The sequence below is a fragment of the Myotis nattereri genome, assembly GCF_964212035.1.
Source record: "Myotis nattereri genome assembly, chromosome: 8".
NCBI lineage: Eukaryota > Metazoa > Chordata > Mammalia > Chiroptera > Vespertilionidae > Myotis > Myotis nattereri.
The window spans coordinates 30,940,378-30,957,797 of NC_138083.1; the positions used below are offsets into that span (position 1 = coordinate 30,940,378).

Sequence of the window (17,420 nt, forward strand, 5' to 3'; positions counted from 1 at the left end):
ACACACAAAACACTTCATAATACTTTAATAACAAATTCCCAGAACTTATTTGCTTTCTAAAAAATTCTCGAGATTACATCCTGTCCCTAGTTTTTTGGAATAAGCACCTTTAATACAGGAGCTAAGATAGGAGAGAAGAGGATGTTTTTGCATTCTTAGGCCTTGATTTTCTTCAGCTAGAAGTCCAGTTCCTTGCCCTTGAGCACGTAACCATCTGCTCAGGCTCGCTGGTCTGGTCTTGAAGCGAAGCACGCAAGAAACCTGACCTGCCTGGCTGGGCGTGGCTCGTGGTTGAACGTCAACCTATGAACCAGGTTCAATTCCCAATGCCTGGGTTGCAGGCTTGATCCCTGGTAGGGGGCATGCAGGAGGCAGCCGATCAATGATTCTCTCTCATCATTGATGTTTCTATCTCTCTCCCCCTCTCCCTTCCTCTCTGAAATCAATAAAAATATATATTAAAAAAAAAAGAAGCTTGCCCTGCTGGAACTGCTCTTCTAGAAGGCTATTGATTTTGGCATTCTTTTTCCCTTCATCATATTTCTTCTGACTTATTTTTGTTGTTGTTAATCCTCACCCAAGGATATTTGTCCATTGATTTTTAGGGAGAGTAGAAGAGAGAGGGGAAGACAAAGAGAAACATCCATGTGAGAGAAACACATTAATTGGTTGCCTCCCACAGGAGCCTGGGCCAGGGCCTGAGCCAAACTGGCTAGGGCTTGACTTTTGATTTGTTTGTTCGTTTGTTTGTTTGTTTGTTTAAAAATCTCTTCCTCCTCACAAGTCAGCTTGCCCCCCCTCTTGCAGCCCAGGGGGCAGTGCATTGTGGGACTGGTACTACTGTCAGTAGGGTGTGCTGTCAATGAGCATGATGCAGTGTTTTACTGGAGTCTTGGTACAGACCATTTTGTTGTTGGGTGCATTGTAGACAACATCAATAATCCTTGTTTTGTGCCCACAACACTCTGATCCCCAGGAGAAGTTGCCCATGCCCAGCTTCAAGGCATGGTACTTCTTGTTGCCTCCCCGCCACACAGACTGAATGTGTGTGTGTGTGGCAGGGGGGGGGGGGGGGGGGATCTTAGTGTTGGAAGCAGGATGTCCCAGCTCATATTTTTGCTTCTTGTGGTAGGGATTTCTCTTGTGCCCAGTCTTGTGGCACTTACGCCAGTTGTCCTGAGAGATGGCTTGGTGCCCACTGGAAAGAGCCTGTCCCCAGTTGTGTTTTTTTCCTTAAATCTTTAAACAATGTATTGATTTAGAGAGAGAGAAAGGAAGGGGGGAGAGAGAGAGAGAGAGAGAGAGAGAAGGAGAAACATCAATTTGTTGTTCCACTTATTTGTTCATTCATCTGTTGATTCTTACATGTGCTCTGGTCAGGGATTGAACCCACAATGTTGGTGTATTGGATCAGTGTTCTGAGTTATCAGGCCAGAGACCCCAGTTGTTGTTGTTGTTTTTTAAATATATTTTATTGATTTTTTAAGAGAGGAAGGGAAAGAGATAGAGAGTTAGAAACATCGATGAGAGAGAAACATCGATCAGCTGCCTCCTGCGCATCTCCTACTGGGGATGTGCCCGCAACCCAGGTACATGCCCTTGACCGGAATCGAACCTGGGACCTTTCAGTCCCCAGGCGGACGCTCTATCCACTGAGCCAAACCGGTTTCGGCAGTTGTTGGTTTTTTTTTTTAAACAACTTTATCAAGATATAACTTGCCCCATTTTCTCTATAAATTGTTAAGAATTAAAGGGAAATTTAAATTCCTGTGGGTGTTTAATTTCCAAGAGTTCACTATGGAAAACTGGATCACTATTTTTTGTACAACTTAATAAAGCTAATTTTATTAAAAAATAGGTCTACAATTGGAAGGTCTGAGTACAAAAGTATATCATTATTTAATGGAAGATTTGGTCTCCCCCCGTCACCCTTTCAACGAAATCAAATGTTACAGATACAGGCACAGTTCTGCCTTTAATCTCATCCATCTTCTTCCCTCCCCAAAGGTAACAGCCATGCTGAAGTTCGTATGTATTATCCTAAATATGGTTTTGTACTTTTTCCACATAGTATGTTTCCATAAACACTATATGGTATTGTTTAGTGCTTTAAAAACATATATTAATGTTATCACACTGCACATTACGTTTGCAATAATTTCCACTTAACCTTTTTTTATGCCCCCCAAATTTATTTATTTATTTATTTATCTATCTATCTATCTATCTTACTGTGGCATACAATCCGTGAGGATAATAATAACCAGCACTTTTGGACCCCTTACGAAATAGCAGGCACTACTCCAAGCATCTTTTCAAAATTCATTTTAAAATAAAAAATTACGGTCTCTTGGTGAAACGTGCGGCCTGAGCGGGGACCAGAGCGGTGGGCGGGGTCTAGGATGAGGAGGGGCGGGGCCATGTGGGCGGTGGGCGGGGCCTGGGAGATCCCGGGCCTCCGGGTGGACGCGCTAGCTAGCCCCACGCAGGAAGCTGTTGACATGGTGGCCGCCGTGGTGTACCTGGTGGCGGCGGCTCTGCTGGTCGGCCTTATCTTCTTCCTGACTCGCAGACAAGGCGGAGCGGCGGCAGGTAGGAGACGTCGCCGCGCCAGGGCCGGCGGGGCCGCGCTTCCGGCCTCCTGAGCCTTGGGGAGCCGTCGCGCCGCGGCTCCTGCGCATGCGCCTGCACGCCGGCCGGGCTGACGAGCTGCTCGGCGGCCGCAGCGCCCGCCCGCGTCCGGCTGCTCCTGCGCTAACGTAGACGTACGTGATCCGCTGGGAACCGCGGCGCTGGAACCCGCGGGCGCTATAGCGGCGTCCTACACGGTTCTCCCGGGCTCAGGCCCTCCAGACCTACTGGCCCGGGGGGGCTGGGCCCTGGCGGACAACACTGCCATCTCTCATTGGGGCGATCCCCCTCTGCGCCCGGAGGAGAGGCCGCAGGAGCCCCCCCCCCCCCCCCCCCCCGCCCAAAGCTGGCTCCGGAGCGGGTGCCAAGAAGTGGGCACCTGAGTGTTCCCTGCCTACCCACCAGCTGGAGAGAGCACGAGGCGACTCAGAGAACTGCCTGAAATGAAGCTCTCTCTTTTCCCTCTCAAAAAGACACCCATGCACCCTCCTCCCTGTTCTGCACTCCGATCCGAAGATCATGTCATGCATCGTCCAGGGCATAGAACAGATACACCCCGTCATTCCTCACCCCACCTCTTGTTCGCATATGGCTTTGTGTATAATGTCTCTCCCCTTCTCTGGCCCACAAGCTGCTCAGAGCACCTGCATGCTCCAGGGGCAGGGCAGAGAAGCTGCGGTAAGCAGATAGCCAACAGATCTTCCTGGGAGGAAAGACAGCCCCCCCCCCCCCCCGTGGGCTCTCTGGTTGAGATGCCAGATAAAACCATGGCGTTTAGGGGGTGTTATGCAAGAAATAAATGCAGTCCTAGCCCTAACCGGTTTGGCTCAGTGGATAGAGCGTCGGCCTGCGGACTGAAGGGTCCCAGGTTCTATTCCAGTCCAAGGGCATGATGTACCTTGGTTGTGGGCACATCCCCAGTAAGGGGGTTTGCAGGAGGCAGCTGATGGATGTTTCTCTCTCATCAATGTTTCTAACTCTATTCCTCTCCCTTCCTCTCTGTAAAAAATCAATAAAATATATTTATAAGTAAATAAATAAATGCAGCCCTGCAGAGGGCATGTGGGTGAGGTATGGATGGGGCTGCAGAGGGCATGCGGGTGAGGTATGGATGGGTCCAGGTGGGCTTCCTGGGGGAGCTAGAGCTTCAGCCCCATCTTGCTCCATCAGGGTGGTAATCTGATGGGCCATCTGGAAAGGTGGAACCTTGAGGGGAAAGGTATTAACACAGGCAAGAGGCAAAGGGTGATCTTGCTCATAGAACCAAGGTGTGGGTCTGGGTTGTAAATGTCTCAATGGTCTGAAAAGGTGGGATTTGTGCTCTGGGTTTTAGGAGCCTGGAGGAAGTTGAGTTGAGGGGGATGAGACTTTTGGGATGTTGCTCCCCTACCATCAGGGGGGTTGGGCTGCCGACAGCGTTATGGTTCCTCTCTTCCTACAGCCGGCCAAGAGCCACTGCACAATGGAGAAGAGACAGTAATAGCAGGCCAAGTGGCCCAGCCTGAGGAGCAGAGGGCTGGGGCTAGACCCCGGCGCCGCAGGGACCTGGGCAGCCGCCTGCAGGCCCAGCGTCAAGCCCAGCGGGTGGCCAGGTTGGAGGTGGATGAGAATGAGGATGAGGCTGTCATCCCAGGTGAGTGGGGCCACAGCCGGTAGGGGAAGGAACTGATTCAGGGGAAGAAAGGGCTCCAAAAGCTGGGTAGAAGGATAGGGTGTGGAGCCAGTTTGGGAGGGATGTCTGGGAGCCATAGGATGGGGTGTGGCCTTCAGTCCTAGGGACCAGAAGTTCTGGATCCTGACCCTTATTTCATTGGGCCAACCCCCTTTTCCTTCGCCTTGGTTCTCAGTGTCCAAGCAGGAGAGCAGGGATCTTTAGATTGACCGCAAGAGCTTCTCAGCCCACTCCTTATATTCCAGCACCCTTCCTGGTGTGGGCATATTCTTTCCCCGAGGGCCTCACCCCAGAGCCGGAGTTCCTGGCTAAGAGCTTCTGCAGTCCCTGGAGTGGAGTCGCCCATAACCTGAGAGGAATTTGAGGATAGAAATATTCTTTTGACAGGAGCCTCTATATCCCTCGTGCTGGGAGACCAACAGAGAGCCCTTAGGATTATGTAAAAGAATATCCCTTTCCAGTGCTCCATAGCTGGCTTGAGACTAAGGAGGAAGCATTTGGGGCTTTTGCCCTTGTACCTTTGGAAATTAGCCCCTTTAGTGCAAAAAAGAGGCCCTCTGTTGCACCATGCCTCCGTCTCAGACTTGGAGTCAAACATCCTTGCTACTCAGGAACCAGCGGGTCTTTAACTTTCAGGGCCTTTGGCCCTGAGGTAATCCTGGGGTTTGGGCTGTCTTTTTGCTTTGGATCTAGTGGGTCAAAGGGATAACCCTGGCCAGGGGCTGAGCCCAGAACCCTCAGCAGTTCTGAGTACAGTGAAGATGATTTGAGACTTGAGATGGGAGGGAGAGGGGATGGGGATAAATTTCCCCTGGGACATCCTTCCCTGGAGCTTTGGCTCAGAGACAGAAACTGCAAGCCCAGACAGTCCTGCCTGTGATTTGCAGGCATTCAGATATTGGAACCTGGTGCCTCCCTCTATGGCTAGGCAGCATCTAAAGTTATCTCTTCCTTTGCCCTCTGGACCCCACACCCTACCACCACCCCTAATACACGTACACCTGGAGTTGAAATTTCTGCATTCATGGCAGATGCCTCTGGAGGGCAGAGCTGGGCTAGTGACTTGCAGGTGGGTGAAAGGGACAGGGACAAGGGGTGGGGTGGATCCATCATCAGTCCTCTCTAGCCAGGACCTGAAGTGTCTCTCTAACCACGCTTAGCCCACGAGGAAGAAGACAGTGAGAAGCCCGTGGAAACTCACCTGTCAGGGAAAATTGGAGCCAAGAAACTACGGAAACTGGAGGAGAAACAAGCACGGAAAGCCCAGCGAGAGGCAAGCAGGAGGGGTCGGGTGCAGCTCTGGGAAGTGGGAAAGGGCCCTATGGTGGACCCTCCTTTTGAGGATCTTTGCATGCTGGGCTGGTGTTTGCTGCTTGCTGGCTTTGTCTCCAGCAGCCTTGGTCTGTGGCCTGGCCCAGGCATTGTCTGCCCTGGCCTGTTTGGAGGTGGGCAGCCTCGAGCCGGGGGTGGGGATGTGCCCCTATGAAGACCTCTCTCCAGGCAGAGGAAGCTGAGCGTGAGGAGCGGAAACGCCTTGAGTCCCAGCGTGAGGCAGAGTGGAAGAAGGAGGAGGAGCGGCTTCGGCTAGAGGAGAAACAGAAGGTGAGGCCAACCCCAGATCCTGACTCTGACGCCTGACTAGGCCACCTTGTTTCCCATGCAGCTCCCCAACTCCTCCAACCCAGAAGATGGGCTGTAGACCAGGTGCAGGGGCAGGCCCGGGTCTGCTTGGGCCCTGGGTTCTAGGTGCAGTCCGTGTAAAGCTACTGCTGAAAAGCAGAGCCTGAGATGGGAATTTTTATGCCTGTGTTGTGTCGTCATACCTGGAATACTTGAAGAACATTGAGGTGGTGAGAGTGGCTAGAGCAGGGTAAGCAAGGAGAGGGGTCAAAGAGGTAAGGGGGGGGGGGGGGGGGCGTGTCTAGATCCGGAGGGCCTTGAGGCTGTTACAGATCACTGTGAGAGACGGTGGGCCCTGCCTGAGCCAGGTCCTGTTTAGGGCCTGGCATAGAAGAGATGCTCAGGGATGGGGGCCACAGCGAGAAAGCTTGTTAATGACCATTGGATCACCAGATGCTTCCCTCCTTCTGAGAACGAGGTACCCAAGAGAGGGAACATCACGAAGATGTGATGTGATGTAGGGTAAGAGCCAGGGCTGCCCCAGCTGGGAAGACCCCATAGCTTTGTGCCTTCAGGCTCTGACTGGCCTCATTGTCCAGGATGGCAGAAAGCCTGGCTGTGGGTGCTGTAGTGAGGGGCAGGGACCAGAACACAGCAGAGGGAGGCACTAGCATGAGGGTTTTTCCACCTTTGTAAGTATTGACTCTGGCTAATGCACCTTCAGTATCCTGGGGCTCTTCTCTCCCTGACTCAGTTTCCCTGTTATTGACATCTTACCCATCGTGGCATATTTCTCACGACTAATACGGATGCATTATTACTAACTAAACCGCACACGTTATTCAGATTTTGTTAGTTTCCCCCCAGCATCCTTTTTCGTCTCCAGGATCATATCCGAAAGACCACGTCACACTTGGTTGTCATGTCTCCTTAGGCTCTTCTGGGCTGTGACAGTTTTCCAGCCTTCCCTTGCTTTTGATTAACTTGACTGTTTGAAGACGGCCGGGGAAGTGTTTTGTACAGTGTTCCTCAGTTTGCATTCGGCTGATGTTTTTCTCCTGGTTAGACTGCGGTTCTGGGTTTCTGGCAGGAAGACCACAGGCGAAGTGCCATCTTCAACACAACGTATCAGTGGTACATGTTATCAACTTGACGGGTCACTAGTGATGTTAACCTGGATCACCTGGCTGGGGTTTGTCAGATTTCTCCACTGTAGCCCAACCGCTGTGTCTCAGTAGTTGAGCATTGACTCATGAACCAAGAGGTCACTGGTTCGATTCCCGGTCAGGGCACATTCCCAGTAGGGGGTGTGCAGGAGGCAGCCAATCAATGATGCTTCTCTTGCATCGATGTTTCTATCCCTCTCCCTCTCCCTTGCTCTCTCTCTAAAAGTCAATAAAAACATTTTTTAAAAAAGATGGGAAGCTCTTAGGAAGAGTTAGAGTTTAAGAAACAAAATTTCTCCCCTGTAACGTTACTCTCCTTCGCATACTTCTTCGTAAAGTCACTGTGCACAAGCCACCCTTAAGGGGTGGGGATTTATGCCCAGCCTCGTTTAGAGAGCATCTACAAAAAGCATTCGGGGTGCTCGCTTCGGCAGCACATGTACTACTAGTAAAATTAGAATGATACAGAGATTAGCAAGGATGACACGCAAATTCATGAAGGGTTCCTTCCATATTTTTTAAAAAAGTATTTGGAATTCTTTTGTAAGGGAGATTTATCTTCTCTGTTTATATACTCAACTGTTTATTTTTACCTACATGGACTTATGACTATTTATTTTGTACTTTGTCTTGTAATCCAGTACTATTTTATCTATTTTGTTGCTGCGATTGTTCCAATGTTGGCCATTCTTTCAGTTGGCTGCTGTGTGCCTTTGACATACTCTCATTGTTTTCTTACTTTGGGCACTGCAAGGTGCTCCAGGCTCATAAGGATATTCCCTGTCTCCACTTGAGCTTCGAGTTTTGAAAAGATCTTTCTGAGAGCTCTAGGAAATGGATTAGGTTGGGGGGAGGTTGTTGTACGAAGTGATGGTGGTGATGGTGATGATGGATGGACTGAGATGCTTTCTGGAAGTTAAAGAAAGAAGTGGAGATGGGACCTCATTTCTGACTGGGGCCGCTGGCCAGAGGACTGTGTACTCACTGAGTCAGGGACTCAGGAGGAGGATCAGACGTGTGGGGAATAGATCACAGGGTCCTTCTAGAGCAGTGGTTCTCAACCTTCCTAATGCTGCGACCCTTTAATACAGTTCTTCATGTTGTGGTGACCCCCAACCATAAAATTATTTTCGTTGCTACTTCATAACTGTAATTTTGCTACTGTTATGAATCGTAATGTAAATATCTGATATGCAGGATGTATTTAGGCAACCCCTGTGAAAGGGTCATTTGACCCCCAGAGGGGTCACGACCCACAGGTTGAGAACCGCTGTTCTAGAACATAATTCAATTTGAGGTGCCTGTGTGACAGCCCAATGAGTGTGTCATGTGGGCAGTCATGTGCTTGGGAGTAGAGATTTGGGCAGGGATACAACTGTGGCAGCCACTGGCAAGAAAATGGTTATTGATGCTGTGGGCATGGAGAAAGAATGGAAAAGGGAGGAGGTGGAAAGAACGGCCGGAGGAGCAGGAGGAAGTACAGGAGTGGAGGGGTCTGGAAGCCCCGGGAAGAAAGAGGGAGTGGTCAACTCTGCCCAATACCACCAAGAAGACAGGACTGGGAGGCTGATGGTTGTCCTTTGGATTTGGTGGGATTAAGAGTATGGGCGAGATGGTAGCAGTTGTTTCAGAGGAGCTGGGTACACAGAAGCCAGATAGAGTGGGCCGGAATGTGAATGGATGGTGAGGATATGAAGCCTTAGGTGCTTGTTTGAGCATGACAGGAAAGAGACAGGGAGAGGGTGATTGGAGAATATTGTGGGAGGGGTCATAGAACTATGAGAAGAGGGGCGTCTGCCTTCTGTTCAACATGGGGGCCAGAGGGATCGGGGTCTTGAAGGTGCTCTGTCCCTAAGAAAGGGCTGAGCTGTATGACCTGGTGCCCTGTGGGGGCAGCAAGGACCAGAACAGGGATGGGGTGGGCACCTGTGCCCAAATACCTGACTCTTGCCCACTCTGTGTCCACAGGAGGAGGAGGAGAGGAAAGCCCGGGAGGAGCAGGCCCAGCGGGAGCATGAGGAGTACCTGAAACTGAAGGAGGCCTTCGTGGTGGAGGAGGAGGGCGTGAGCGAGACCATGACTGAGGAACAGGTGGGCCTGCCACTCCTTCGAAACCTCCCTCCACCCACCAAAGCAGGCCTGGCCATCGCATCCCAGACACCCTGCTGCTCCTCACCTGCCTCCCCAGATCGGCAGTGAGAGATGGGTGGGCACGGTGACCAGCAGGCTCTAGCAGGAGAGGTGGTGCTTCCAAAACCCTCACTGTGGGAGGCTGTGCTGCTGGCGAAGGTGGTGGCACATGCAGGTGGTTGGACAGGCACACAAGCAAGCACATGGGCAGGTGGCACTCAGGTGGGCAGGTGGGCAAGCATAGACCCCTGCAGCCTCTGCAAGGGCGACACTCACTCTGGTTTCTCTGGTCCTTTAGTCCCACAGCTTCCTGACAGAGTTCATCAACTACATCAAGGTAAGAAGCCACCTGCCGTGTGTGTGTGTGTGTGTGTGTGTGTGTGTGTGTGTGTGTGTGAGAGAGAGAGAGAGAGAGAGAGAGAGGGAGAGAGAGAGAGAGAGAGAGAGGGAGAGAGAGAGGTGTTCTCAAGGCCTAGAGGGAACGGATCCGAGTGGGGCTGTAGGAGTTTCAAGCTCATGCAGGTGTGGGCAGTAGGACTGAGGGGCTGAGCTGCCAGGGTCCCGGCCAGGAGTGTCTCTTCTCTGACCCCGAAGGTGGAGAAGGATCTGGGTCTGTGTGGGAGGCATGAGCCTTTGATTGCTTCCTCACACTCAGGGTTTGACAGTTTCCCTGCTCTTCAGGCCCCGTGCTCAGTGAGTCACTGTATTTTCAGGTGTCTTCACATGTGTTTTCTGTCAGTTCTGTCACCCAGAGTCTCCACTGCCATGTGTTCCTGACCTGGAACTTGGGGCTTGGGGGTGGGGGTGAAAATGATGCTGCTTCCTTAGGGATCTAGGGTGGGTGGCAGGTGTGTCCCCTTCTATGCACAGGCCGCCCAGGTGCTGCTCTGGGTTGCATAAGCATAAGCACTGTCCTGCTCTGCTTTGCTGCTAAGCAACTTCTCCTCTCCCACGAAGGATGCGAGAGGTTTTCAAGAGCAGCTCGGAGGAGCAGAGGCGGCTGAGGGATGGAGTGCAGAGGGAGCGGGGGTGGGGGTGGGACTAGGGGGTGCCAAGGAACCAGGGCTTGCATAATCCTCCCCCACCTCCTGAAAGAGAGCAGGGTTTAGATGCCTCCCAGCAGATAGGGGCTGGGCTCACAGCCTGGGGGCCGGTGTTTCCCAAGAGGGAGAAAGCTCCCTCAGGCTGTGCCCATTCCCCTCCGATGGAGCCCATTCTCCACCCTGGCACCCATGAGTGAGGGCTGCAGCCTGGGCAGGACATCTCTCACACTTCCCTGCTGCCGTTCGGAGCTCTCTGTCCCCATCTACCCAGTGGGCAGCACCATGGCCCTGTGTCCTTCCTCCAGGAAGCCCTCCGTCAGCTTTAGCTCCCCCTGTCCTCTCCAGAGACCTGAGAAAAGGCCCAGGCAGTTCCAGCCCTCACTTTCCATGGCTCTGGAGGAACCATTTTCTAGTGGATCTCCAGACTCTTCTGGACCTTAGAGGTCTTTCCAGCCTGTGCTGATTTTCCCAGAGATTCTGTCTGCAGGGAAAAGGAGGCCATTCAAAATCCAGCCCTTCCATCCCCCCTCCCGGCTCCAACGGGTGAGCCCTGTTAGTGTTTTAGAACTGGTGGTACATTATTGTGAGGCGTAGGTAGGTCTGACTGGTTTTTGCCCATCGGTCCATTCTCCTTTCTGATCAGGGCGAGGTTTTTTGTTGGTTTATTTTTCCAAGCTGATTTTTGGCCCCAGCACCTCAGGGACCACCTGGGTGACTTTGTGTTCCCACTCTGAGAACCCAGCACCCACCCCCTGCTTTGTAGGTAGAGGCCAGCTGGCCAGGTCACCTTGTGCTTGCCCCTTCCCTGTCCAACTGCCGCTCGCTCGCCTCCTGCTTGCACATTCAGTTTGGCATTTAGAACAGTCACATGCCATCTCAGCCCGGGAGGTGTCACTGTGTCACTCCTCCCCCAGCTCAATTGCTGTGAAAGAATCACGGGAACATACAAGGCTGCCTTCTCTAGCATCATAGGCTGTCTGTTTGTGGGGGAGGCAGGGGAAGATGCATGTGTAGGACCCAGCAGTGGACGCTCAGCCGCACGCCCCCCACAGAACTAAAGGCTCTGCTGAGGGTTTGAGGGAAGCATGTGGAACATGGCGTGTGTGGAAAGCACCGAGAATGTTAGCAAGAGTTACTTTGAGGGCGGGCCCAGTGCCTCAGACAGTGTGAAGAGGATGGTGGGAAGTGTGGGGGTCTCAGGGCATATGGGGGGTAAGCAAAGGCAAGGTGGGAATGAGCCATACTGCCTCCACTGAGACCCCTGCTTGTTGCGCCCTTTTATCTGCTCTCTCCTTGTCCAGATTCTGTGTGTGTGTGTGTGTGTGTGTGTGTGTGTTCCCAGATTCTTGCCTGTCTCCCCTGTCCATCTGTGAGTTCAATGTTTTGGTCACCATTGTATTTTCTACACCTTCTCATTGTGTTGTCCTGGCAGGTCCTCAGCAAATAGTCCTGGAGATAGTTTTTTAAAATAGCTTTTGGTTGAGTCTGGCCGGTGTGGCTCAGTTGGTTGAGCATCGCCCTGTGCACTGATAGGTCACCGGTTCCATTGCAGTCAGGGCACATACCTGGGTTGCAGGCTCGATTCTCAGTGGGGGGCTTGCAGGAGGCAGCCAATTGATGTTTCCATCTCTCTCTCTCCTTCTCCCTTCCTCCCTCTTTAAAATCAATAAAAACATATTCTTAAAAAATTAAAATCGTTTTTGGTGACTGTCATCCCATCCCTTCATCTTATGGTGCTTCCCCTTCCACCCTGTCTGTGATGTTAAAAACGATACAGCTGGCACAGAGAAGGTGGCAGCTGCGCTTGACTCCCCACGTGTGTGTGTGTGTGTGTGTGTGTGTGTGTGTGTGTCTCTCAGTGTGGTGCCCAGTCCAGCATGGAGCCTGTGGGCCAGGTGGTAGTTTTAGGCAGATACCTCTCCACAAGCAGGGGAGGGGGAGAGCTTATAAGTGTGTGTGTCTCTGTGTGTGCATGGTTGGGAGAGTGTGTGAGTGAGTGTGTGAGGTGATTAAGGCTCTTCCACAGGAATCTACTAGAATACAGTTACCCAGGCACCCAAAGCAGATCAGATCAGAATGCAAACCTCAGTTTGTATTGAGAGGGATTTGCCCACTGAGCCTCCCTCCTTTTACTCTCTCCCTTTGTAGCAGTCCAAGGTTGTGCTCTTGGAAGACCTGGCTTCCCAGGTGGGCCTGCGGACTCAGGTGAGCCCTGGAAGACGGCCTGCTGTGTGGAGTGTGGCTGTCGGGGGGCCTGCTCTAAAGAGGGAGAGTCTTGTTGTCCCCTCTACCCTGCCCCAACCAGGAGGGAGTAGAGAGGAGGACTCTTTTGGCACCCCAAGAATCCTGCGGGGGTTTTGGGGTGTGTGTGTGTGTGTGTGTTTACGTTTTCAAATATATTTTTACCTTATGAATGAGGAGTCACATTCTGTTTAAATATCCAAGGGGCATTTTTCCAAGCTAGAACCCTGCCTTTCTGCTAGATGGAAGAACAGGCAGAGAAGAAAAGAATAAAGTCCTATCACTCCAGCAGCCCCTGTAACTGAAGCAGCCCAAGCCTAGTTACCTTGACTACTCTTGCAAACAGGCTGTACCAGCCTTCATGGCCAAATGTCACCCCTGCTCCTCTCCTGGTTGGAAAAGTGCCTCCCTTGGAGTCGTGCAGGGCCCCAGCCTCTTCTTCCCTGACACCCTCCAGAGGAGAAGCAGAGTCACATTGGATGGCGGAGCAGCCATGAGAGTGGGGAGGAGGAGATTTGGCTGTGGTGGCAGGGAGGTTGCAGGTGCCTTTTCTGGGGATGGCAGCACCCGTCTCTACTCTGAGAATTGTTCTCCTCACAGGACACCATAAACCGTATTCAGGACCTGCTGGCTGAGGGGACTCTGACAGGTGAGAGGATGAGAATCACTACAGGCCTTGGCTTTGGGGAGTGTCTACCACAGGGGGCTCCAGGTACTTGTTGTAGAGGCAGAATCATAACCGAGGGTAGGGGAACGGTGTGCAATGATGGACACTGAGCAGGGGACACTGTTAGAAGGAGGACGTGCCACCCGGGGATGGCTCAGGGTACCAGGACAGGCAAGGAAGCCTGATTTGACACCTAGCCAGGATTGGATGCAGCCAGGAAAGGTTGGGCAGACAGGCAGGCCTGGAGGGCTTGGAGCCAGTTGTGAAGGGGTGGGAGGGCATCTCAGGCCAGATGAGGAGGGCCCAGAAGGCTCAGCCCCACAACCTGTGTGTCCCCACAGGTGTGATTGACGACCGGGGCAAGTTCATCTACATAACCCCAGAGGAACTGGCTGCTGTGGCTAACTTCATCCGACAGCGGGGCCGGGTGTCCATCACTGAGCTTGCTCAGGCCAGCAACTCCCTCATCGCCTGGGGCCAGGAGCCCCCTACCCAGGCCCCAGCCTGACCTAGGCCTTCCCTCTTGGACTCAGAGCTGGCACGGCCTACCTGACCATACATCTTTATCCCTCTCCACCATCCTGGGGCAGTGATGGAGTGTGGGTAGGCAGTTCTAAATTAAAGGCATGTGAGTACTGCTGAGCTTGGTGTGGCTTGGTGTGGCAGAAGGCCTAGCCTGGGATCCCAAATGAGCAGGTGAAATCTAAGCCTCAGAAAGTACCTGAGGATTGAGGGTGGGAGAGAGGGTGGAGTGTCCTATGGAAGCAAATGGAAGTTCTCTTCTTATCAAGCATTAATTCATTCAAAAAGCACACAAAAAACAGTATTTATTGTGTTCCTTCGTATCCTGCAAGCCAAGCTCCCCAGGTCAGGAGGAGATCTTTCTATTCTTCCTTCACCCTTCCAAGAACAAAAGTGAAAAACCTCTTGGGCCACGTCTTCCCTAACTGAGGAGGGATGTCTCACCATTCTATATAATAAAAGCCTAATATGCAGATCAACCAAATGGCGGAATGACTGGTTGCTATGATGCGCACTGACCACCAGGGGGCAGACACTCAACACAGGAGCTGCCCCCTGGTGGTCAGTGCTCTCCCACAAGGGGAGTGCCACTCAGCCAGACTCAAAGTTGGCAAGCGCAGTGGTGGTGGCGGGAGCCTCTCCTGCCTCCACAGCAGTACTAAGGATGTCCGACTGACAGCTGGGAGTGGGCCTAAGCCAGCTGTGGGCAAACTGCGGGCCGGATTCGGCCCGTTTGAAATGAATAAAATTAAAAAAAAAAAAAGGACCGTACCCTTTTATGTAATGATGTTTACTTTGAATTTATATTAGTTCACACAAACACTCCATCCATGCTTTTGTTCCGGCCCTCCGGTCCAGTTTAAGAACCCATTGTGGCCCTCGAGTCAAAAAGTTTGCCCACCCCTGGCCTAAGCCATCAGTCCGATATCCCCTGAGGGCTCCCAGACTGCAAGAGGGCGCAGGCTGGGCTGAGGGGACACCCCACTCCCCAAGTGCACAAATTTTGTGCACTGGGCCTCTGGTTTTTATATGGATTCAGGAGCCCTAAGGAAGGCTGAGCCTGGCTGGTGTGGCTCAGTGGTGGAGCATGAACCCATGAACCAGGAGGTCATGATTCAATTTCTGGTCAGGGCACATGCCCAGATTGCCAGCTTGATCCCCAGTGGGGGCTTGCAGGCGGCAGCCGATCAAAGATTCTCTCCCATCATTGATGTTTCTTTCTCTCACCCTTTCCCTTCCTCTCTCTGAAATCAATAAAAACATTAAAAAAATAAATAAAAAGGAAGGAAGCCTGAGAGCCCTTAGGAAGAGAGGTAATAAGCTGTGCCAAGGAAAGAGTCGTAGGGAACATTAGCCTTTAAGAGGGAGGTCAGGGAGGGTGAGAGGCAGGGCCAGTTGCTTGTGGGGCAGGTGGAGGGAAGAGGAGGACCTGCTTGAGCTGGATAGAATTGTGCCGTGGAGGAGCAGTGCCTCATACAGCACATCACATGAATTCAGCTCTACATACTTGACAAGTCTAAATGGTGTGGGTGATTCCACCCACTAGTGGATGTGAGGACCATATGCTCGGGAGTGGGTGTAAGATGGGAGATGTGTGTCTCCTGTAGGGTCAGTCACTCTAGTTCCTGTGGACTATTCATAGCATGAGTATCCTGCTGTGCTGAGGGTGAGGCATGTGTTTAAATGTGTATTCCTTATGCAAGGTGGCCCTTGAACATAAACCACCTACTTCCTCTGATGCCTGGTGGTGGAGGAGGTAGCTTTGTGTTCCAGTCTAGGAGGAAATTATATGTGGATGGTGATGGGGAGACAGAACATCAGGTTCCAGGGTGGAGCCTTCCTGAGGGCTTGTCAGGGATGATTTAGACTCATTTGGTATCATAAGCATTAGCTGTAGAACTTAAATTCCAAGTAAAGTGTGACTTTGCTACTTCTGTTAGCAAATGGCACTTGGAGTCACCCGGAGGTAGGAGTCCCATGAATTGTTTGGAAGGCCATCTGGGAGCCCACAGTTTAGTAGGAGGGGAAGGAACAGATGATGCCCCAGCCAACTGAGCCACCTGGCTGGCATGGCCCCTCTTATAGTGAGATTATTTTCCCTACATCAGGAAATCTAGACTGTTGATTCCAACCAATCAGGTAAGTTTTGATTTTTGTAATTTCCAAGTTATAAAATGTTTGTTATGCTTGTTCTGAGTACCTAATCTTCATAGCCCAGCCCAACAGGTGTCTTGATGCCACTTGCTCCCAGTAGAGTCTAGTCCAGTTCAGTTTGGTTCTATCACAACTTCTCTTTTTGATGTACCTCCAAGGCCTATTATTGACAAGCCTGTGATTGGAGAGCCATATAATGCAACTTGTCTTTTCAAAAAATGGTTATTTACAAGATTGGCCATGAGTTGAAAAATTATTAAAGCTGAGTAATGGGTACATAGAGGTTATTCTCATCTATTTTTATACATGTTTAAAATTTCCCATAACAAAAAGCTTAAAATTAAAAATAATGAGCCCTGGATGGCTTCATATATCCTGAATCAAGCTGAGCCTCAGAAAAGGAGCACATGAGGCCACCAGTAGTCACTCCATTCACCCAACAATTTTTTATTAAAAAATTGATTTTAGAGAAGAAGGGAGAAAGAGAGAAACATCAATTTGTTCCAGTTATTTATGCATTCATTGGTTGCTTCCTATATGTGCCCTGAGCAAGGATTGAACCCACAACCTTGGTCTATCTGGATGATGCTCTAACCAACTGAGCTACCTGGCCAGGGCCCACCCAACAATTGAATGACTCTCCGCAGCTGCCACAGTGGCCCCAGTGCAGGATCCATGTGAACCTTTGTAATACAAAAATTATTTAAACATTCAAAATGTGTTTAAAAAACCAACAACACTAGCAATCTATGGAGAGCCTAATGATTGCAAGGCAGGATGCTAAACACTCCAGGTAGTTACAGTGAGCAAAACATGGCCCCATCCATAAGTGGGGATGGAGACAGTGGTATTAATCTAACAGGGAGAGCACCAATCACCCAGCCAGCAGGTACATTGCCAAATGCTGTAGTATTCACACGGTGAGGTCTTCAGGTTGAGGAGAGGATAGGCTCAGAGAACGTAAAGGCTGTTGGCTCACTGAGAGGCATGGTGTGTTGGGTGGGGGAAAGGAAAAGGCAGGGCAGGGAGAGATGGGGTGGATAGGGAGTTTGCCATCTGGCTGGGAAGGATGTTGAATGCTGAACCCAGAGACTTGGGCTCTATTTGGGGGATTATTTATTGCTTTGAATCAGTAACTCATTTTTTAAAATATAATTTTTACTGATTTCAGAGAGGAAAGGAGAGGGAGAGATGGAAACATCAATGATGAAAGAGAATCATTGATTGGCTGCCTCCTGCACTCCCCCACACGGGAATTGAGCCCAAAACCCAAGCATGTGCCCTGATGGGGAATCGAGCTGTGATCTCCTGGTTCATAGGTTGACGCTCAATCACTGAGCAACACCAGCCAGGCAGTAGCTCATTTCTTAAACCTTATTTGCAATCATTGTATCCCACAAATCATCATTACTTCATCACTTCCTCCCTGCACACCTTGTACTGTTTGCAAGTACCACCACCAGCCATCACAAGTGCACATCCCAGACCCAAAATTGGAGATTATAAAGCTGTGTTTTTCAGACTTTTTTGACAATATCTCTTAGTAAGAAATCCATTGTACATTAAGGACTCAA

The 17,420-nt window shown here is 51.0% G+C and overlaps 1 protein-coding gene and 1 pseudogene across 2 annotated transcripts; one reads left to right on the top strand and one right to left on the bottom strand.

Moving 5' to 3' along the window:
• Positions 1–408: 408 nt before the first annotated feature.
• LOC308523700 (small ribosomal subunit protein eS8-like) lies at positions 409–2,422 on the bottom strand (annotated as a pseudogene). Its single transcript has 3 exons — positions 2,345–2,422; positions 725–1,209; positions 409–546 (listed from the first exon to the last, which is right to left on the bottom strand). The product of its transcript is annotated as a small ribosomal subunit protein eS8-like (transcript).
• On the top strand, positions 2,411–13,812 carry DDRGK1 (DDRGK domain containing 1). Its single transcript, XM_081096745.1, has 9 exons — positions 2,411–2,592; positions 4,073–4,264; positions 5,464–5,576; positions 5,804–5,905; positions 9,058–9,180; positions 9,518–9,556; positions 12,411–12,467; positions 13,104–13,152; positions 13,512–13,812. The coding sequence occupies exons 1-9, from the start codon at positions 2,421–2,423 to the stop codon at positions 13,676–13,678; spliced, it is 1,014 nt and encodes a 337-aa protein (XP_080952871.1). The 5' UTR covers positions 2,411–2,420; the 3' UTR covers positions 13,679–13,812.
• The last annotated feature ends 3,608 nt before the right edge of the window (positions 13,813–17,420 follow it).